The 23,554-nt window shown below is 42.3% G+C and overlaps 1 protein-coding gene across 1 annotated transcript; it reads left to right on the plus strand.

Moving 5' to 3' along the window:
- The first annotated feature begins 22,145 nt into the window (after window positions 1-22,145).
- LOC121982832 (MOB kinase activator-like 1A) lies at window positions 22,146-22,871 on the plus strand. Its single transcript, XM_042535880.1, has 3 exons — window positions 22,146-22,308; window positions 22,413-22,576; window positions 22,668-22,871. Exons 1-3 carry the CDS (start codon window positions 22,254-22,256, stop codon window positions 22,734-22,736), a joined length of 288 nt encoding a protein of 95 aa, XP_042391814.1. The 5' UTR covers window positions 22,146-22,253; the 3' UTR covers window positions 22,737-22,871.
- The last annotated feature ends 683 nt before the right edge of the window (window positions 22,872-23,554 follow it).

Consider the following 23,554-nt stretch of genomic DNA (forward strand, 5'->3'; position numbering starts at 1 on the left):
TGCATAGAGATGTAATTGGTAATCGTTACCTACCGATCATACTAAGCCTTGGGTGTATTAGCCAAAGCTAACTCAAGGGTTAGTATGATGTGGATCTTGTCCCACATGAATTATAGTATTTAGTGGGAGCATCATTTAGTTAAAGGCCTAATTAAATGATTTTAAAGAATATGATATTTATTTCTGCAAATTTTTCTGTTGTAGATAATCATGACGTCGAACACGAATTCCTTCTCCCTGCGATCTGTCCTTGAGAAGGACAAGCTCAACGGAGCGAATTTCCTGGACTGGTACAGGAACTTGAGAATAGTTCTCACCCAGGAACGTAAACTGTACGTTCTGGAGCAGCCCATTCCGGAGGCTCCTCCTGCCAATGCCCCGCGAGCAGACAAAGATGCTTACAAGAAGCATCAAGCCGACGCATTAGATGTGTCCTGTCTAATGCTCGCGACCATGAACTCTGAGCTTCAGAAGCAACACGAGTTGATGGGCGCTTACGATATGGTTGAGCATCTTCGCCAACTATATCAGAGACAAGCGAGGCATGAGAGATTTGAGATCTCTAAGGCACTGTTTCAGTGCAAGATGTCAGACGGGGCTCCTGTAGGTCCTTATGTAATCAAGATGATTGGGTACATAGAGAACCTACAAAGACTGGAGTTCCCACTTGGCCAAGAGCTGGCCACTGACTTGATCTTGCAGTCCTTGCCGGATAGCTATAGTCAATTCGTTCTTAACTATAACATGAACGAGATTGACAAGCCACTGCCTGAGCTACTTAGTATGTTACGAACTGCTGAGATTAACCTTAAGAAGGTTAAGCCCATTCTGATGGTCCAGAAGCACGAGGGCAAGGGCAAGCCCAAAGGTAAGGGAAAGTCCCAAACCAAGGGCAAAGGCAAGGCACTGAAGCCTAAAGGAGGGGTCGCCAAGGATGCTACATGCTTCCACTGAGGTCAGACCGGGCACTGGAAGAGGAACTGCATGGTATACTTGGAGGATCTTAAGAAGAAGCGAAGTGAGACTTCCACTTCAGGTATATATGTTATAGAAGTCAATCTATCTATTTCTACATCATGGGTATTAGATACTGGATGTGCTTCTCACATTTGTACTGATGTGCAGGCGCTGAGAAATAGCAGAGCATTGGCAAAGGGCGAGGTGGACCTACGAGTCGGCAATGGAGCACGAGTTGCTGCTGTTGCTGTAGGAACTTATCAGCTATCTCTGCCCTCTGGGCTTGTACTAGATTTAGATGATTGTTGTTATGTGCCTGCTCTTACTAAGAACATAGTTCAGTTTCTTGTTTAGACAAGAAAGGATACTCTTTTATAATAAAAGACAAATGTTGTTCTATTTATTTAAAAGATATGTTCTATTGTAGTGCACCACTAATAAACGGACTCTATATTCTAGACCTTGAGAGTCCTATCTATAACATTAATACCAAGAGGTTCAAGTCAAATGACATGAACCAAACTTATCTCTGGCACTGTCGCTTAGGTCATATAAATGACAAGCGCTTATCCCAGCTCCATAAGGATGGTTTGCTGGACTCATTTGATTTTGAATCATATGAGATATGCAAGTCATGCCTACGAGGCAAGATGACCAAGACTCCCTTTAGTGGGCACAGCGAGAGAGCGACTGATTTGTTAGGACTCATACATAGTGATGTATGTGGCCCTTTCAATGTCGCTGCTAGAGGCGGTTATAGGTACTTCATCACATTTACTGATGACTTCAGTAGATATAGTTATGTGTATTTGATGACACATAAATTTGAATCCTTTGAAAAGTTCAAAGAATTCAAGAATGAAGTACAGAACCAGCTTGGCAAGAGTATTAAGGTACTTCGATCAGATTGAGGTGGTGAATACTTAAGCCATGAGTTTCGTGACTACTTAGCTGAGTGTGGGATTTTATCTCAACTCACTCCTCCTGGAACACCACAGTGGAATGGTGTATCCGAAAGGAGGAATCATACCTTATTAGATATGGTACGATCTATGATGAGTCACACAGATCTTCCGACATATCTATGGGGATATGCTCTAGACACGGCAGCTTTCATACTCAACCGAGTTCCATCAAAGGTCGTGATAAAGACACCATATAGGATATGGACTGGGAGAGATGCCCAGGTGTCTTTCATGAGGATTTGGGGCTGTGAGGCTTACGTACGACGTCAAGTCTCAGACAAATTAGGACCCAAATCCGACAAGTGCTATTTCATCGGATATCCCAAGGAAACTAAGGGATATTACTTCTACATTCCCAGTCAGCACAAGGTAGTTGTGGCAAAGACTAGGGTCTTTCTAGAAAGGGACTTTGTTTCTAGAAAGACTAGTGGGAGCGCGTTCGATCTTGAAGAAGTTCAAGATGCGAACAATAGCACTAATGCCTCGATGGAAATTGAACTGGAACCACAAAGTGTTGTGGATGATGTTGTTCCACAAGGAGTTGAGGAACAACAACCGGTTCAAGTAGACATACCTCTTTGCAGGTCTGATAGGGTACGTCGTCAGCCTGAGAGATACTCATTTCTCTTGTCTGACCATGATGATATTGTGCTCATAGAGGATGAGCCTACCACCTATCAAGAAGCTGTGATGAGACCAGATTCCGAGAAATGGCTAGAAGCCATGAGATCCGAGATGGAATCCATGTACACCAACCAAGTATGGACTTTGGTTGATCCACCTGAAGGGGTAAAATCCATTGGGTGCAAGTGGGTCTTTAAGAGAAAGACTAACATGGATGAACTTATCTACAAGGGTCGCTTGGTAGCTAAAGGTTTCAAGTAGATTCATGGTATTGACTATGATGAAACCTTTTCTCCAGTAGCGATGTTTAAGTTCATTCGGATCATGCTTGCTATTGCAGCATACCATGACTATGAGATATGGCAGATGGATGTCAAAACTATGTTTCTGAATGGAAACCTGCTCGAGGATGTGTACATCATACAACTTGAGGGTTTTGTAGATCCACAACAAACTAGCAGAGTATGCAAGCTGCATAGGTCCATTTATGGACTAAAGCAAGTTTCTCGGAGCTGGAATCTTCGATTCGATGATGCGATCAAACAGTTTGGTTTCATCAAGAACGAAGATGAGCCTTGTGTCTACAAGAAGGTTGTAGGGGACATAGTTGTCTTCCTCATATTGTATATGGATGACATACTACTCATTGGGAAGGACATCCCTATGCTTCAGTCTGTCAAGACCTGGCTAGGGAGTTGCTTCTCAATGAAGGACTTAGGTGAGGCATCCCACATTCTAGGGATACAGATCTATAGAGATAGATCTAAGAGATTGCTTGGCCTAAGTCAGAGTACATACATTGACAAGGTACTCCTTCGGTTTGCCATGCAGAATTCCAAGAAGGGATTTCTGCCGATGTCACATGGCATGAGTCTTTCGAAGACTCAAGGTCCCTCTTCTAGAGAGGAGAGAGACCGCATGGATCAGATCCCTTATGCCTCAGCCATAGGATCGATCATGTACGCCATGCTATGTACTCGACCTGATGTCTCGTATGCTTTGAGCATGACGAGCAGATACCAGTTAGATCTTGGTGAAAGTCACTGGATAGCGGTCAAGAATATTCTTAAGTACTTACGAAGGACTAAAGAATATTTCTTGATATATGGAGGCAATGATGAGCTAACTGTAAAGGGTTACAGTGATGCCAGCTTCCAGACCGATCAGGATGATTACCGATCGCAGTCAGGATTCGTGTTTTGTTTAAATGGTGGTGTTGTGAGCTAGAAGAGTTCGAAGCAGGACACAGTAGCTGATTCTACAACAGAGGCCGAGTATATTGCTGCATCAGAGGCAGCAAAGGAGGTAGTTTGGATCCGCAAGTTCATCACTGAACTTGGGGTGGTTCCTAGCATCGCTGATCCAGTTGAGCTCTATTGTGACAACAATGGAGCTATAGCACAGGCGAAGGAACCTCGCTCACACCAGCGGACCAAGCACATACTACGGCGCTTCCATCTCATTCGAGAGATTATCGATAGAGGAGATGTGAAGATTTGTAGAGTACCTACAGAGGCTAACATCGTAGATCCCTTGACCAAGGCTTTGGCACAGAGGAAGCATGATGGTCACACTAGGTCATTAGGCCTTAGAGCCTATACTGATTGGCACTAGTGCTAGTGGGAGATTGTTAGTTAGAGCCCTAGAGCAAATCATTTGATGATTGTATGGACTCATTGTATCATATTCTTGTATATTATTTATAAAGACATTTGTTTGGTTATTATACTTATTTGTATTAGTGCCAAATAGACTAAGTATAATAGCGTCCTTGAGTAGAGGGTTCACACCTATATCAATCGATTAGTTGAATCGATAGTGAGATGATATAGGGAACACTACTCTAAATCATTCCTAGTCGAGTATTAACATTCAGGGACAATGTTAATGCAATAAGACTAGCATGTAGGTCAGCTCGATGACTTGATCTCACAAGTCATGGATATAGAGATATCAAGCTGACACATGAGTATACATTGGAGAATGTATACTGAATGACCCGCCATGAGAAAGTATCATGGATCGTTATATGAGTGTCATATACTTTCTCATGTGACTATTAGTATGACTATTAGTCCTTTGACCTGAAGTCACCATGGATCCCTACATAAGGAGTTATGTACTTTGGTTTCGTCAAACGTCACCCGTAACAGGGTGGATTATAAAGGCGATTACTGGGTATGTAACAAATTATGCAGAGGGATGTGAGTGATGTAGATGGGATCTATCCCTCCCATATGACGGGAGCGACATCAATATTCTTGATAGAGTTAGACCACGAAGTGCATGGCCATGCCCAAATGAGTCAACATTAGATGTTGAACTCATTTGATCGAGTGAGTCTACTTGGAGTTCAAGATTTAGATTGATTAGAGGATGACATGGTCTATGCCTCACATTGATCAATCTAGATGTCAAGGATAGAAGGACAATGTCACATATTGTGAGGAGTCACAATTAGTAGTCACAAGGTGATGTTGGATCTCGACATTTCTTGTAACTTGGGTAGTAATGATGTGTTGCTAGATACCGCTCATTACTTATGCTCCTAAATGGGTTTATGGCATTGCCAACGTTACAAGAACCTATAGGGTCACACACTTAGGACATTTAGATGGAGATTTGGTTCATATGATGAACCAAGAGGATTAGATTCATTTGATGAATCAAATTGGATTAAGAGTAATCCAAATTGGGCTACTTGAGTTTGACTCAAGTTGATTCATGTGTTCAATGAGTCTAATTTAGATTTTGACTCATTGAATCAATTTAATTAAATGAATTAGATTCATTATATTAAATTGGCTTGAATCAAATGGTTGGATTCGATCAACTATGGAAGAGATTTGGTCAAGTTTGACTTGACTTGAGAGGAAGATTAAAAGTCAAGTTTGACTTGACTTTATGCCACCTCATTGGTGAGTTGGCATTGAAGTGGACCAATGATGTTACTCCACATCATCATGGGTGCCACCTCATGGAAGTTACAAAGCCATTTTCTTAATAACTTCACATTAATTGCATTTAATGGGGAGTTACACAAGAAGAGTGGCCGACCACTTTGGTTTGACTGGTGAATTCATTTTTCCATTCAAGTGTGCTTCTCCTTCCTTCTTCCTCTCAAGCTCTCCGTCTCCCTCTCCTCCTTGCTTGGCCGAATCTCACTAAGGTGCTAGCACACCTTTGTGTGAGGTTTTTCTCCACCTACGTGTCCGTGTGGATACTTCTATAGGACCGACGCTTGACGGTCTAGAGATCTGGCAACTCCTTGGACGAGCGGGAACGCGAAAGGGCACGCAACAAGGGTAAAGCTCTTAACATGTAGATCTAGGAGTAGATCTAAAGAAGGTTTTTTCAAACTCATACTCATATTTATCGTTCGGTTTTCCTTGCACGGATCCGTTGGCCTTGGGTGATTCGGGGTTTCCGCGACACGAAAAGCGATTTTCGCGGCCCGAAAAACCCAACACAATGGTCAGTCGCCGCGATCTAAGGATAGGTAGTCTACCAATCTCCCTCATAAATGCATGAGAAATAAAGGAATGCGAACTACCAATATCAATTAACATATCAGCGGTAAATGCATAAAGTAAAATCGTACCGCGAAAAACTGATCCATCATCCCGCTGCGCATCCTCTCTGGTAACCGCATGTATACACCCAATCTCTGGCAGGGGTGGACGTGGTAGCAATGTCAGAGGCTGTTGCGCCTGAGTCTGAGCCTGTCATTGAGGCGGTGCCAGATACTGAGCCAGAGATGGATATAAGGGTTGTGACTGATACTGAACCGATAGTTGGGGCTGCGACTGGTACTAAACCAGTGGCTGAGGCTGCGACTGATACTGAACCAGTGACTGGGGCTGCAGCTGATACTGCACTAGTGGCTAAGGCTGCAATTGGTACTGGCCCTATGTCAGATACTGAGGTCCCGAGATAAGACTCTGTGATACCATAAAAGCATTGGAGTGCTCCTGTCCGTGCATGCCATATGCAGCAATTGCAGGGGGACCTGTCTGCTGCTGATGATGCGAAGATTGGGGCTTCTGCCCCCCTCGCTAAGTCCCTGTCTGACCGAACTGTCCTCCCTGAACAGAGACTGTAAAATACCGGAAGTAGGCGAATATTAATAAGGGAATTTTCCAGAATTTTTGGAGATTTTTCGGGAATTTTTCGGAGCTCGTACGGACGAGTTGACGGGGATAAAAAACGGGGTCCGGAAAAGCTTGTTTAAGCTACCCGAATTAAGCGAGGATAAGTTTATATTTATATATCTTTTTCCTTTTATTTTTCTTTATTTCCTTTGCATTTGTCGCCGAAACCGAGCCGTTCCCGCACCTCTTCTTCTTTTCCCCCCCGACGCCGATTTCCCTCTCAGCCGACTCCTCTGAGCCCTAACCGCCGGCCACTCGGCGGTTTCCTCTTCCTCCTCTTCTTCTTCTTCGATCCTCTGCCGCCGGCGATGAGAGCAGCATCGCCGCCTCACAAGACATCGCTGCCGTTCTCTCTTCTTCTCCTCTGTGTCACCACTGCCACCTCGCCCTCCCGAGACGCTCCGGCCACAGGAGTAAGAGCCGGCCTCTCCACGCCGAGCTCTAAGTTTTCAGCGCCGACCACCGCCGGCCATATCTTCTCTTATTCCCTTACTATGTCATGCCCTAGTATTGGGTTTGCATCTGCTGCCGCTTGATATCTTCTCCCCTCTGCCGGTCCATCTCTCCTTCTCCTCCTTTCCGAGCCGCACCAGGCGCCGCCACCACCTGAGGCTGAACGGAGCAGCGCCTGACCTAGGGTTTCCGGCAGTGGGCTGATACATGATTATTCCAGCCACTGCTGGTTGCTACCATCGCCGGAAAAGAAGGTCGGGTAATGGTATTGTTAATTTCAACAGTGATGTAGATTTTTGGTATGCTATTGTAGGGATTTCCAATTAGTTAGATATGGAATTTGTTTTCCAATTGGCAGTGACAGTGGTGTGAAGCTATTGGATTCCGGCCACCACAACACTGAATGCCTTGGTTGTTTCCTTGATATCCAACTTTGATCCGATCAGTGAAAGGTAAGGTTATTGTTTAACGTTGTGGATTTAGGTCTTGCTGTGGAGAAATTAATCGATGACCAGTTAAGGTTGATCAATAATTAGGGTTTTCCTAATTGAATTAGGTATATTGGTGATTATTAATTAGGGTTTTTGCCCTAAATAGTTTTAAGGATTTATTTAGCAATTCATTTGAATTTTAGCTAAATAAAAGTATATCTATTGGTATTACAGGACTTTGACGCGAGACGAGTATCTCGATGTCGGATTTGGACATTCCTATTGGAGGCGGGTACTTTTGACTTATTGTCTTTGATATGCTTAGTAATTAAATTAACAAGATGCATTAATTGTGTTTCTTACTTGTTCCGGTTAATCACTGCCCAATACATGCTACTTGTTGATTGATTGTTTGTTTACATCTTGTATGGATATATATACCTGATTCCACATGCTCATGAGTAGTGATATAACCATATTTTACCATGTCAGGACCTAGGTTTGATACCTTATATGATCAGATACCTTGATATGATTCATTCGCTTTGGTGCACATTATGATATGTCCAGAGATTGGTTTAGTATATTACCATGTTTAGTGACATGCACCATTCGCATGATTGCATACTGAGTGATTGATTGCTCCTTTATTGTCGAGCACTTTGCCAGTTTCATCACTGTTCGGTGCTCCGTTGTGACGCTCATGGGTAGCGGGACACAGTGTGGTAGCACGTCAGTTTGGCTCTTCCGGTGCTCCGTTGGTCCGCTCATGGGTAGTGTGACGCAGCGTGTAGCATGTTAGGACCAAAAGTAGCTAGAGGGGGGGTGAATAGCTCGTCGCGTTCGCTCGTTGCTCGGCGTTGCTTGTTTCTTCAAAGATGTGCAGCGGAAATACAAAGAAACAATCACACAACGTTAACACGGTTGGTTTACTTGGTATCCACCTCACAAGAGGTGACTAATCCAAGGATCCACACCAACACACACACCCTCCACTAAATAAAACTCTCCTTTATGGTAACTACCAAGGGCGGAGAAGCCCTACAAGACTCAATACAAGAAGAGAGGGAAAGGATACAAGAAATACAAGCTTACAAGCTTACAATGAGTATAAACCCTAACCCTAGCTTCTCTTCTTGGCTTTGATCCGCCTCTTGACTTGAAGAACTTCCAAGATCCTTCAAGAACTGGCGATCTGAGCTTTGTGAGTGCTGTGGAGGAGCTGGCGAGAGATCTGGAGTGAATCGGAGAAGAGATGCCGAAGGAATCGTGCGCTTGCGGCCTTTATCGACGCCAACGGTCGGATCCCGATCGATTCGAATGTTCCCAATCGATCGGGGAGGCTTTGGATCGATCCACGGATCGATTCAGAGCGCCTCTGTGCTCTGGGAAAAACGCCTGGATCGATCCATGGATCGATCCAGCGCTTATCGCGCGAAGCAGCCGCGTCCCAATCGATCCACTGATCGATTGGGACATCTGGATCGATCCACGGATCGATCGGAAAGGCTTGGATCGATCCACTGATCGATCCAGTACTTGGTTTTTGCCCAAAACCAAGTCCCAAGCCTACCAAACCAACACCCGGTCAACCTTGACCTGTTGGTACACCATGCCTAGCATCTGGTCACTCCTTTGACCTGCTAGGACTTCCCACCAAGTGTCTGGTCAATTCCTTTGACCCACTTGGACTTTTCTATTCATGCTAAGTATCTGGTCACTCCCTTTGACCTACTTGGATTTCCATCAGATGTCTGGTCAATCCCTTTGACCTATCTGTATTTCCTCGTGCCAAGTATCCAGTCAATCCTTTGACCTACTTGGACTTCCCAACACCAGATGTCCGATCATCCTTGATCAATCTGGATTTTTCCTTGCCTGGTTTTACTCACCAAGACTTTCACCTAGCTTCACTCACTAGGGTTTTCCATCTGCCTAGCTTCACTCACTAGGGCTTTCACCTAGCTTCACTCACTAGGGTTTTCCATCTGCCTAGCTTCACTCACTAGGGCTTTCACCTAGCTTCACTCACTAGGGTTTTCCATCTGCCTAGCTTCACTCACTAGGGATTTCACCTGGCTTCACTCACCAGGACTTTCATTCTACCTAACATCCCAGTTAGGACTTCCCAGTCAAGTATCCGGTCAACCTTGACCTACTTGACTCTTCTTTAATCAATTTCTTATTGTCAAACATCTAAACTCAAACCAAGACTCAGCTTGGTCAACCAGGTCAACCTTGACCTGAGGGATGTTGCACCAACAATCTCCCCCTTTTTGATGTTTGACAATACCACAATAACACTTACAATACCACATGTAAGTTAGGCTAATCCTATAGCCTCAATCTTCATGCCACTAGGTAATGAACACATAAATTAAGCTCTTCATTCTCCCCCTAAGAGGGCACACTCCCTCTAGGTAATGAAAGCCTAACTTACACCCATTCACAGGTCCTTTCATTCTCCCCCTATTGGCACACATCAACCCATCTTTGGGCACACATCAACCCATGCCCCAATTTTGGGTACACATCAACAAATCCATTTGTTGACGACTCTCCCCCTGAAGAGTTGCTCATCGTTGTTCACAACATCACTCGTTGTGATCAACACGATAATGACGGTCCCATACCCTTCATTCATCCTTAACTTCTCTCTCAATGTAGACAAATACCCAACCTTGAGCATTTTCTAACCACTTGAGTTCCCACTTGAAATAATGAGGATATCCACTCCCCATTTCAAGTTCAAAAGCTCATACATGAGCATTTTCTTTAAAGAAGGTTAACCACCTTCCAAGATTCATGAAAAATAATTTTTCATGTCTTTAAAGAGTCCCTCCCCTTAAAGACATGGTGGTAACTTCTGTCATTGCACCAACAATAACTTGGAATCCCTAAACCTTTAGGAAACCCAAATTTAGAAGTTTTGAGGTTCAAATACTCAAAATTTGAAACAAACCTCAACCTAAACTTCAATGAAGCCTTCCTTAACCAATCCATCCTTGTTTTCACATGAAAACATCCTTGAGGTTCAAATACATACATTTGTATGTATACAAATGTATTTTAGGAGTTTGGAATGGTTACCTAAACTCAAAGAGGTTCAAAGATGCTGAAATCAGGCCTTCCCAGCCAAAATCAGCAACTTGGATCGATTGGAGTTGGGTTCCAATCGATTGAACCTTTCTGAATCGATCCACTGATCGATTCAGACTACCTGGATCGATCGGCTGATCGATCCAGCGAGCTTCTGCTCGCAGGATGGATCGATTCAGGCACTCCAATCGATCCATGGATCGATCGGAGCTCTGATAGTTGCTGAAATTCCATTTCAGTCAACTTCAGAAACCCCTAGAAAATTCTACAAAAATCCAAAAATCGTGAAATTTCGTGTAGACATTATTTAGGGCATACTTAATCATGGAAAAATAGTTTTCTATGAAAATACATCATATTTTCAAGGATTGACACAAATTTGAAAACTTGATAAAACTTTAGCGTTTTCTTCAAGTTTGTGTCTAACTATTCAATGGTGATTACTATCAAAAGATAGCCTTCACCAAGGTTTTCCAAAATCACTTTGAAAACATTTTCAAAACCAATATCCCATCATGTTCCTTGGGCATAATGCACATGACTTGTACATTAGCTTTCCCAATGATGGGAAAACACATAACTATGTGTTTTGATGAACCTAAAACTCAAAAGAATGCACTAAATTAACATCTTGAGTTTTGTTCATCTTCCTAACATCTCACTTGTATCTAATGTACACTAAAACACGTACAAGTCACCTTATAGTCCTTGTGAGATGTGAGATTTTGGTTTTGCCCTAATCTAGGGATCATGCATATCTATCTAGGCATTCTAGAGAGATTAGACATCCACCTAGGATATCACTTGTCAATAATTGTTGTTAAATGCCATTCATCCTTAATTACAAGAAATTAAACTTAATGCATGAATATGTTATGGCATACATCAAAAGAAAATAATTTTCAAAAGAAAATATCCTATTACTACATGATGTATGAATGTCATGACATGGTATTTTTGGATTTTGCATAATAAAACATGAATGCAAAAATAGGCATGATGTCATGGCATATGATGGGCAAACAATCATGGCAAGATTTAGCATAATTAAAATATACCTAGATTAACTATCTAAGTATCCTTAAAATCTTAGCTAAACTTACAACTTAAACCTAGATTGCCCTAAAGTGCTTCATGAAAATGCCAACGCCTAAATTTGCATTTCTAATTCCCTTGATTAATTTATGCCAGTCGAAATTAAGCATATCCTCAAATGTTGGCATATTTCATTTTTCACAAGAGTAGCACTTTTAAATTAAGGCCCGGATTGCCTTAAATTTCCTAAGAACATGCCAAAATCCCAACTTGGTAGTTCTTATGAATTTCCCAATATGTGCCATTTAAGATTAAAATCAATTCTTCCACCATTAGGCACATTTTACTCGTTCAAGGAGTAAATAATAATTTCATTTCATTTTCAAAGGTTAACAAAACCTTGAAAATGCTCCTTGAGTGTCAATTTCCTCAAAGTTGGGTTAACTACCCTTCTAATCGGAGTTGACACTCTCTAACCCATTTATGGGGTAGAGAAAATGCTCCTAGGAACCCAACACCTATTGGTGCTCCTTGGATGCTCTAGGTACTCACTAGGGATAACTTCCCTAGATGCCTTCCTAGTGACCTTGTTGGGCTTCTTAGAAGCCTTGGTCACATTTTCTAGGTCAAACCTAGGGATAGCCTCCCTTGTGACCTTGTTAGTGACTTTCTTAGACTTCTTAGAAGTCTTAGTCACTTTGGTTGCAAAAATACTTCTAGGGATATCTTCCCTTGTATTTTTGACTTGACCTCTAGACTTAGGGTTTGTTCCATAGCTATATGGAACCCTATGATAACTCGGCACATCCTTTTTAGCTTTGGGTTTGTATCCCAAACCTCTATGGCCATTGGATGACTTTTGCACCCCTAAACCTAGGCTATGCTCATTTTGCCCTAATAGGATATTTTCCATCCTTTTTAGGGTCTTTTCCATTTTGTCAAGTCTTGATCTCAAGACTTGATTTTCTATCATTAAATCCTTAAATTTTGATCCATGAGCATTTTTGTTTCTCGGCTTGTATCTAAAATCCTTAGAATTATTGCCTAGATTTTTACCTACATTCCTAACCTTAGGTGTAGTTTTGGCATGTAGGGCCACATGCTTTTCCTTAAAGCCCTCATGCTTCCTATTCTTATGGTAAATCGCATTAAAATGATAAAAATTAGAACTATCATGTTTTTTACCATAATGTAAAGGGGTAGACTCAATAAAAGATACCTTCTTCTTTACCTTGAAGGCTCCCCCTTGACTAGTGCCTCCTTGAGCCTTGACCACCTTCTTCCCCTTGGGGCATTGACTTCGGTAATGCCCCTTTTGATTGCAAGAAAAGCATATAATATGCTCCTTGCTCTTCTTTGTGTTGGGGATGATGTCCTTGGGCTTCACCTTGCCTTTTTGTGCCACTTGGCCCTTCTTCTTGGCCAACTTAGGGCACTTGCTCTTGTAGTGCCCATGTTCCCTACACTCAAAGAATATAATATGATTTTTATTATTAATTGAAATATTTATACCTTTGCTTGTAGGGGTGGCATCTTTTCCTTTGGATCCGGAGGTAGAAGCTTCCTCTTGATCGGACCTTGATTCTCCTCCATTTGATTTTTCTTGACTTGTGGAGGTAGAATCTTCTTCCTCCTCTTTGTCTCTTGACCCGGATGTAGAAGCTTCTCCTTCTTCTTGATCCGGCGTTACCAAGGATTGCTCCCCCTCAATCCTAGAGGTGGAGGCTTCATCTTCTTGAATATGAAACAAGGAGTATGCTCCCTCCTTGTTCCCTTCGTTGTATTCTCTTGAGGATGAAGCTTCTTGGATTTCCTCTTCTTTGGAGGTTGAGCATCTCTCAACCTCGGAGTCCTCCTCTTGGTCTTGCTCCAAAGAGTCACCCTCTCTGGATACTTCTTGCTCTTGTACAGTGGAGGAGATCTCTTCATGAAGCTTGGCCAACTTGCTCCATAATTCCTTTGCATCTTCAAATTCTCCAATTTTGCAAAGGATGGTGCTTGGCAATAGATTGACCAAAAGCTTGGTCACTTTGTCATTTGCATCGCACCTTTGGACTTGCTCCGAGCTCCATTTGCTTTTCTTGAGAACTTTGCCCTTTGAATTTCTTGGAGCCTTGAAGCCTTCCATTAGAGCAAACGATTGCTCTATCTCCATCATAAGAAAATTTTCGATTCTTGATTTCCAAGAATCGAAGCTTGTGGATGTGTACGGTGGAGCCACCCTTGTGTTAAATCCAAGTCCATCTTGGAATTGCATCTTGAAGTTGAGCTTGATAAAGTCTTGAACTTGAAGAATTTGCTCCAACTTCTTCACCCTCTAGCTTTTCTAGTTATGCTTGACCCTTCCGGCGATGATTCCGGTGAAGAGAAACCTTGCTCTGATACTATATTGTTGGTGCAACATCCCTCAGGTCAAGGTTGACCTGGTTGACCAAGCTGAGTCTTGGTTTGAGTTTAGATGTTTGACAATAAGAAATTGATTGAAGAAGAGTCAAGTAGGTCAAGGTTGACCGGATACTTGACTGGGAAGTCCTAACTGGGATGTTAGGTAGAATGAAAGTCCTGGTGAGTGAAGCCAGGTGAAAGCCCTAGTGAGTGAAGCTAGGCAGATGGAAAACCCTAGTGAGTGAAGCTAGGTGAAAGCCCTAGTGAGTGAAGCTAGGCAGATGGAAAACCCTAGTGAGTGAAGCTAGGTGAAAGCCCTAGTGAGTGAAACCAGGCAAGGGAAAATCCAGATTGATCAAGGATAATCGGACATCTGGTGTTGGGAAGTCCAAGTAGGTCAAAGGATTGACTGGATACTTGGCACGAGGAAATACAGATAGGTCAAAGGATTGACCGGACATCGATGGAAGTCCAAGTAGGTCAAAGGAGTGACGGATACTTGGCATGAATAGAAAAGTCCAAGTGGGTCAAAGGATTGACCGGACACTTGGTGGGAAGTCCTAGCGGGTTAAGGGTGACCGGATGCTGGGCATGGTGTACCAACAGGTCAAGGTTGACCGGTGTTGGTTTGGTAGGCTTGGGACTTGGTTTTGGGCAAAACCAAGTCTGGATAGATCGAGAGCTGGATCGATCGGTGGATCGATCCAAGCCTTTCCTAGCAAACAGAGTCGGATCGATCCGTGGATCGATCCAGATGTCAATCGATCGGTGGATCGATTGGGGCGAGTGTGGCGCCGGATCGATCCATGGATCGATCCGGGCGTTTCGAGCGATAGGCGCCGGATCGATCCGTGGATCGATCCAAAGCCTCCCCGATCGATTGGGAACATTCGAATCGATCGGGATCCGACCGTTGGCGTCGATAAAGGCCGCAGGCGCACGATTCCTTCGGCATCTCTTCTCCGATTCACTCCAGATCTCTCGCCAGCTCCTCCACAGCACTCACAAAGCTCAGATCGCCAGTTCTTGAAGGATCTTGGAAGTTCTCCAACTCAAGAGGCGGATCAAAGCCAAAAAGAGAAGCTAGGGTTAGGGTTTATACTCATTGTAAGCTTGTAAGCTTGTATTTCTTGTATCCTTTCCCTCTCTTCTTGTATTGAGTCTTGTAGGGCTTCTCCGCCCTTGGTAGTTACCATAAAGGAGAGTTTTATTTAGTGGAGGGTGTGTGTGTTGGTGTGGATCCTTGGATTAGTCACCTCTTGTGAGGTGGATACCAAGTAAACCAACCGTGTTAACGTTGTGTGATTGTTTCTTTGTATTTCCGCTGCACATCTTTGAAGAAACAAGCAACGCCGAGCAACGAGCGAACGCGACGAGCTATTCACCCCCCCTCTAGCTACTTTTGTTCCTAACATAGCACGTTAGAGATCCCTCCCCGTCACAGCGTACCGGGAGTTGAGAGCATTGCGCTCCCCCATTTATGATTTGGGGTAGGAGTACGTATGTACTCCGACAGCATCCCGTCCACTCGATCACTCATCAGGAGTAGTGTTGCTGAGTGCACGGTTGTCACAGCCCTACCCACTCGGTCCCACTGTTGTTGTGAGTCGGCTGACTAGCGTCAGGGGTGACCATGACATTGGCATCATATGCATGATGCATTTATTGTTTGTGTTTGTGTTTGTTGCACTTATATGCTGCACATTGCTTGGATACCTTGATTGACATGCATACAGGTCTTCTATGCCTTTCGGACTGTTTGTCCTTTTACCGGGTCCTGGTTAGTACAGATTCTCTCCTGTCTTCTTCAGTTTGTAGTTACCTTTATCTTTATCAGGAGACTGTACGCATGATTAGTGCTAGGTGTTATTTCTTTACTTTGCATATCAACTGTACCTGCTGAGTGTTGGACTCACCCCGCCTCCATTGTTGATATTTTCAGGTTGATGCTGTCAGGAGAGAGTTCCAGTTGCTGGTCCCTGCAGACCTCGAGGATGTGATTGGTTTTTCATTTGGTTTCCTTTTCTGTTTTAGACTATTTGGACTTGTTATGTTCTGGATTTATTTACTTATGGACATGGTATTAGATTTTATGATATCGATGGATTTGGATTTGGTTTTTATTCTACTACATGCCTGCCTGGACGGCAGAAGAGGTGAGTTCGTCGGATTTGAGCTTTACGAGTGTAGTGGAGTAGGGTGGATTTCGAGTCAGAGTATTATTTTACTGTTTAATTATCTTAACTGCGTGGTTGTGACAGCCAGAGGCTGAATAGATTATATATAACTGCGTGGTGATGTTTTATTTTGTTGTTATTATTCCAGCCGCCTGTGGCTGAGGTATTTGTGAGATGTAGAAAAGTTTCAGATTGTCCACCGTACAGGGGAGATGCTGCCAAAATTTTCTCGGACAGGGACTCCTCTGGGGCGTGACAAAGACTTCGAAAGCCACGTGCTAAGCTTTTAACGAACAATCTTGGCTCTTGTGCTTAGGCAATTTACAATAGTAGCAAACTGACTGTCCCAAGGTGCAAGCTGATGTGATGTGATCCCTGAACCCACATCGAGTGCAGTGAATGTCGCTGGCGGGCTGTTTCCGGTTCTACTGAAGAGGCTGGAAATGCCTTGATGAAGATCGCCCTGACTTCTGAGGCTGACCAGATGCCCCAGAAGTACCCTGACCCGATCGACTACGACCACTTTGCTGCTGTCCGCATGTAGGAGACCACAGGCATCAATGTCTCCCAATTTGCCCATGAGACCTTGATAGACACTTTACTATTGCTAATTATGATGCACCAAATGCACATATTTTCATGAGTCATGATACCTCAGCATGACTACATTATCAATTATCTATGGTTACATTTTTCATATTGTTGGTTGATATCAAAGAAAGTTGTAGAGCTATATTATAAGTAGTTTGATATTGTAGATTTATATCATACTGTGGGAGGTTCAATACGTTTATCATTTGTAAGGCCAAAACAAGATCTAATTACATCAGAATAATACACATTAATGTAAGTCTTTGTATGGTTCCCATGGTCCTCTGTTTATAGCCTTTAAATGTCTTTAGCTTCATTTTATGTACTACATATCTCTTTATGACCAATAATGATATCTATGTTACCCAAGTATTAATACAAGTACTAAATTATGAAATTAATCATCATACCTATTTGCCGTCTGGAGATGTTTTGTCGCTGCCAAGTCCCTAATTATGACCTTTCCTTGATGAGGTTAACAAAATAAGTAAACAACAAAAGTCCAAAATCAGAAGGCCATCTCGACCCTAGTGGGGGACTAGAAACTGGAACCTCTTGATAGCTTTAACCTGAAATAGAAAAATAAAGCAACGAGGTGAGTTCAACAACTTAGCGGGTATCAAACTGATATGTATACTAAGATATATTAATAGTAATAATCATGGAGTACAATCTCCTAATCAATAACAGGGAATGCAAAAAATGAACAAGCAAAGAAGAACTGTACTCACTAGGGCCTCCTTTCCTGACATAAGGGTCGTCAGACCAGATACCTCATGTCTCCTGTATGCATGCCAATCATATGCAACCTAAACAAATGCAGCATCCAAAATGCAACAATCACAAGCAATAATGCAATCTATGCATATGATGCAAATGACATGGTCACCCTTGACGCTAATCAGCCATCTCACACACGATGGTGAGACCGAGTGGGTAGGGTTATGACAACTGTGCACTTTGTCATCACTACTCCTGAGTGACCGAGTGGACAGGATACTGTTAGAGTACACCTATCCTTCTACCCAAATTCATAAGTGGGGGAGCTCAATGCTCTCATCTCCCTGACACAATCCAGAGGAGGGATCCCGGTCTACTACCACGCTGCATCACCACTACTCATGAGCGGGCCAGCGGAGCCTGACAGAGAAAAACTATCACACACCCTACTTGATATACCACCACTACAAGAAAAACCCTCATAGACATCGGTGGAACAACAACAGTTTTAAGCAAAAATCGATGTCTTTGAGTATTTTACACCGATTTTTTCAAAAACCGGTGTCTATGAGCACAAATTTTCGCTCATAGACATCGATTTTTTAGCCGATGTCTATGAGCGCTTTTTTTTTGTTAATAGACACCGGTTTTAACAGCAGTTTTTAAAACCCGGTGTTAATGAACCAAAAAAAAAATAATTTAATTTTTCCACCAGCCAAAATTTACAATATTTCACAAAATTCCCTCCAAACTTAAACCAATATCGCGCCCCTTCTCTCACCCTAAATCTAAACCTAAACCTCCGACCATCTCTCGGCCTCATCTCCCTCTTCCCCTACTTGGATCTCTTCCCCTTCCTGGATCGATACCCCTTCCTCTCCCTTCCTCTCTCGATTAGGATCAAAATCACCTGCTTCGGTCCTAAACAAAATCGCAGCATAAATCGTTCCTGCCTCCTCGTCCAATCCTCTCTTCCTCCTCCTCCTTCCTCTCTTCGCTCTTCCCGGCTAAGGTAGGGGCCGACGAGATCACATCGAAGCACTTGATTCATTCGATTCCGGTTCCCGTTCGCGAAACCAATTTCTTTCGATCGAGGTGATGGCGGACGTGCAGATGGGGAGACGGAGACCTTCGCGTTCCAGGCGGAGATCAACCAGTTGTTGAGTCTCATCATCAACACCTTCTACTCCTACAAGGAGATCTTCCTGCGTGAGCTGATTAGCAACGCCTCGGATGTGAGACATCGCTGCTTTCATGTTGCTGCTCCCGTTTTTTTCCCCTGTGTTGTCGTTGCTGAAGCAAATCGTGTGACTGCAGGCACTCGATAAGATCCGGTTCGAGGGTCTCACTGACAAGAGCAAGCTGAACGCCGCACCTTGTCGCACGGTCTGGCACCAAGGAGTTCATGGAGGCACTAAACCTCTTCCAACTCGCGTTGCCTCCCTCCCTCAAGCGCCGGTGAAGATTCAGTCGCTTGCCCAATAAACATCTTTTCATGTGGGAGGACGAGTCAGTTATGTGACGCCCTGAAGCGTCCCGAAGATCCGTGGGAGGATGGACTAACGTTGTCGTTGGGTGCCAATCGCACCTCTTCTTTCGCCGCTATAGTTACATGGAATCTAGAGGTCAAGGAGTATTTTCACATGATCTCTGAAGCTGAACGCCATATCCAGATTTCTAAATTGCCCATGCATCCTTTTTCCTATTTTTATATTCGTTCGAACACTCTTAAATCCACAATTAATGCAGTTATTGAGAAACTATAAGTGCCATTCTAAAGTAATGCAACAGGTACAAGTATCTGAAGAAAGAAGACAAGGTCATCCGTGTCCTCAGCCTGGTCTTGAACAGGTTGTGTTTGTTGAAAGTTCTGAACCACATATGCTTGAGGCGGCATTATTCCGTTAGAAACGGATGCAACTGGCGCTACTTAGAAAGCGTTGGATTATCATAATCTGGATTACGAAGACGGTTTGTAGGATCTCAGATACTCAAGGATCTGCCACCAAATACAGAATAGTCAGCTGACAGAGCACCGATGTGGCTTGGATTGGTCGGTAATAGGATTTTTCACTGGCAAGATAAGTCTGCGCGTCTCATGGTGGCATTTATCTTTTGTGCTTTTATCCTTTTTTCTATATTAATACTTATATCACCTGGTAGTTTATCCATCTGCTAGATGGATTCTTTTCTCTACTTATAGAGATTATTTTCCTATCAAATTATTTCGCAAGCATGATAATTGGATTTCATTACTTCATATGCGTTACACTTGCTTGCATTAACCTTGAGAAGCATGACTTTCAAATCTAGATGCTAATTTGTAAATCTTGAAAAAAGCATCAAAATGCTTGTCCAAAAACCATTGCGCTACTGTTTTTTCTGGTGAAATTGGGCCTTAGTCAAGCTATGTATTGGTTGCAGTAACCTTCTGATAACTTGGAAGCTATTGAAACATTATGAGTTTGGCAGCCAGTGTTATTCTCTATTGTTGTTATTATTCTCTAATTGTTCCTCAATATGCACTATATATGTTATCGACAGAGAGTGCTCATTCCATAATAAAATGTTTGGTTTGTTTAGCTGAATGCAAATGTTAATATATCGATCATTAGATTATTTATGTGGAAGCATGTGAGAGTGGCAGTATCTTTGAAGGTTTAATGCCAGAAGACCTTAATGTATATGTGACAACAGCATCCAATGCTGTTGAAAGCAGCTAGGGAACTTACTGTCCTGGGATGGATCCTCCACCACCACCACCGGAATATATGACTTGCCTTGGTGACTTGTACAACGTTGCATGGATGGAAGACAGGTTTGAGTTTTATACCTAAACAAGTCATATCTGTTGTCAAGTTCAAAAGGTCTAAACATTTTATTGCATTTTATTTATTTTTTTTCATGTTAATGGGCTGACATTAGATTGTTTGGTTCCGCTAAGGAATTTTTTTTTATATGTATTTCCTTCTTCAGTGATTTTTTTTCTTTTGAGATGAAACAACAAAGAGGCACTGAAGTACAACAAATTGGATTAGATCATCGAATCCAAGTTCAATTGTTGAATTTTCTGATTAGTAACTTAGTTTTAATTACAAGATGTTAGTGCATTACAGAATAGCTACACTTTTAAGTCTTGCTAATGACATAGCTTTATTTGTTTAAAATTTCCCCAAGAAAATTTTGCTTCAGACATTAAATGCTTTTTACCTTTTACTCTTCTCAAAGCCATAACTTGGTCTTTCTTGAAAAACTTTGTCAAGAAATTAGCGTGTGGTTACTGTTGTCACAATAACAGAATGTAAATTTACTGCTGCAAAAGTCATATCTTGGTTCTTAATTTTGACACAGCCTGGTGTGCTAACTCATTTAAAAGATAAAAAGGAGCTAGAACTTTCATTTGTAATGGTATTCCTATTTTTAAGGGTAGAAATCCTCCAAACATAGGAGCCTTTTCAATATGATGGCATTGCTAACCTTCTAATTATATTTATGGCAGTGAGAATCACAATCTAAAGGATCGAACTCATCGGCAATCTAATTTTTGGATCGGATGTTGCACCTTTAGTCCTCAAAACCGTGAGGCCATCTGGTCAGGCTCTGGTTGATGATTGGGTTTGCTTGAAAACAGTGGTAAATATTGTGCTCTAGCGTATTCATCTTCACAATCTATTTTATTAAACATGACCATGTGTTAACAAAAAACCTTAGGTCCAAGCATTCAAGTTGCATTGTGGATCGCTCACTCAATATGGCATGAAGTATATGCGAGCTTTCGCAAACATATGTAACGATTGTGTCTCGAAGGATGGGATGGAAGAAGCTTGTGGTAATGTCTGTGGAAGCTACAACTCAGCTAAGTGGAGTCCCTTTATCCATGGCTACAGTGCATGATCTTGTATCTCAAAATTGCACGTCTAGTGCAATGTAAGCTCATCAGTGCTCATACATAAATATATAGTCACTGGCAGTAGGAATTGTCAGATGCTTACTTAAACTTGTTCAAGGGTGTTGTTTTAGATAGTTATATGCAATTTTGAAAGCTGGAAATGGTAAAGATGCAATTTTGAAAGCTGGAAATGGTAAAAATTCAGTATGCAATTGGTCTCAATTAGTTCGGATATGGTTTGTTGGTCGAGTTTTTACTTAAATTCAACTATTATTTTATTAAAGCTTCTTTTATGGTTCTTTAGCATCAAGAGGTTTACCTTGTATTGAAACTTTTGTTGCATATATTTCTTGATTCATAAATTTTCAGTGAATATTTCTAATACTCTTGAGTAAATTCCATTAATGCCTCCTTATTTCAAGATACTAGTTTCAGTGAATCTAACTTGTTATAATTTTTCCATTTTGTCATAACCAGATTGAAAGTTGCTGATACTTTACCTCCCTTAGGAATCATCATTAGCAGAGTTACCTTTGTGGGTCATGATCCATACATATTTCTTAGAAGAATTGCACGATATTTCATCCAATATCATCATAGGGAAGCAAAATATCAAATTTTGCAGATAATTTACTTCTGTGATTCCGCAATGAGTTGTATTTGTATCATATGTTTATTTGCAGATTTGTACTTGTAGGTACGAATATAGATGGGCGGATGGTGTGCAAATAAAGAAACCTATTGAAGTCTCAGCGCCAAAGTATGTTGAGTACCTGATGGAGTGGATTGAAGTTCAGCTCGACGATGAATCTATTTTCCCTCAAAAGCTCGGTAGAGCCTGTCGATCCAAGTGTTTAATTAATCATTCTTATAATACAACAACAACTAAGGGAGCTTAAATTGCTGATCTTCATTATCTGATGTTTTTTTTGTAGGAACACCTTTTCCTGCAAACTTCAAAGACGTCGTGAAGACAATATTCAAGCGGTTGTTCCGTGTTTACACACACATTTATCACTCTCATTTCCAGAAGATTGTGAGCCTCAAGGAAGAAGCACATCTCAACACCTGCTTCAAGCATTTCATTCTTTTCACTTATGTAAGTGCCTACCTCCGCTTAAAATTTCATTGCTTTCGTCAACCTTTCATACCCATTTGAGAATCGACATGTTCGTGTTATTGTGACGCAGGAGTTTGGGTTGATCGACAAGAAGGAAATCACCCCGCTGCAGGAGCTGATTGAGTCCATCGTTCTATAAGTTTGTTGCTAATCTAAAGCACTTAAATGATCTTTCAGGTAATCAATCTTATTTCACTGCTAAGTTTCTCTCGAGTGGCTTGTATGTTGATGATGCATTGTTTATTACACATAATTAATGAGTAAATATTAATATGATTTTGTGTGACCCACCTCCACCACCTGTTCCTTGTGGCTCTGAATCAAGAAATTTTTCTGCCACACCTCCCGCCCTCTGCCAGCGTGGTGAGGGCTCGAGAGAGAGAGAGGGAGGCAGAAAGCGGTAGAATTGTATCATCAGAGTAAAATTTGAATCCTATGAGGACGCTTGGGGTCGGCAGTGGAGAAGGCACTTGGAGTGAGGTTACATTATTGCATCTTTACCATTTCCAGCTTTCAAAATTACATCTTTACTAATATATTATTTATGTGTTTTTACAGTTTACAAATCTCAACTACTCTAGAGTTGAAATTAATGAAGTGCGGTTCGATTGGGCGGAATGCATGCTAGATTACATTTGAAGTGCGGTTCTACCTTGATGTGTTGTTAAAAGAATGTTCTATCTATTAGAGGATCTTGCGGCCGGCTAGAAGGGGGGGGTTGAATGGACGGCGCCCCCAAATCCTTGCTTCCTACGATGTTAGCGCAGTGGAATACAAACGAACACAAATAGAAAGCTAAACACCAAATACAAGAATGGAAATGCAAACCGCTAACACATTCGTTTACGTGGTTCGGAGATAACTTGCTCCTACTCCACGGCGTGTCCGTAAGGTGGACGATCCCTCAATCCGTCGGTGGATTAGTCCCCGGCAAACTCCGGCTAGCTCAACCTCCTT

Source organism: Zingiber officinale, chromosome 5A (genome assembly GCF_018446385.1).
Source record: "Zingiber officinale cultivar Zhangliang chromosome 5A, Zo_v1.1, whole genome shotgun sequence".
Classification (NCBI taxonomy): Eukaryota; Viridiplantae; Streptophyta; class Magnoliopsida; order Zingiberales; family Zingiberaceae; genus Zingiber; species Zingiber officinale.

What these genes read in the sequence shown, in the direction of transcription:
- LOC121982832 (XM_042535880.1), top strand. Translation starts at nt 22,254, where the DNA reads ATGGAGTGGATTGAAGTTCAGCTCGACGATGAATCTATTTTCCCTCAA. An exon ending in TATTTTCCCTCAAAAGCTCG is followed by an intron (nt 22,309 to 22,412) that starts GTAGAGCCTGTC and finishes TTTTTTTTGTAG; the next exon opens with GAACACCTTTTCCTGCAAAC. An exon ending in ATTTCATTCTTTTCACTTAT is followed by an intron (nt 22,577 to 22,667) that starts GTAAGTGCCTAC and finishes ATTGTGACGCAG; the next exon opens with GAGTTTGGGTTGATCGACAA.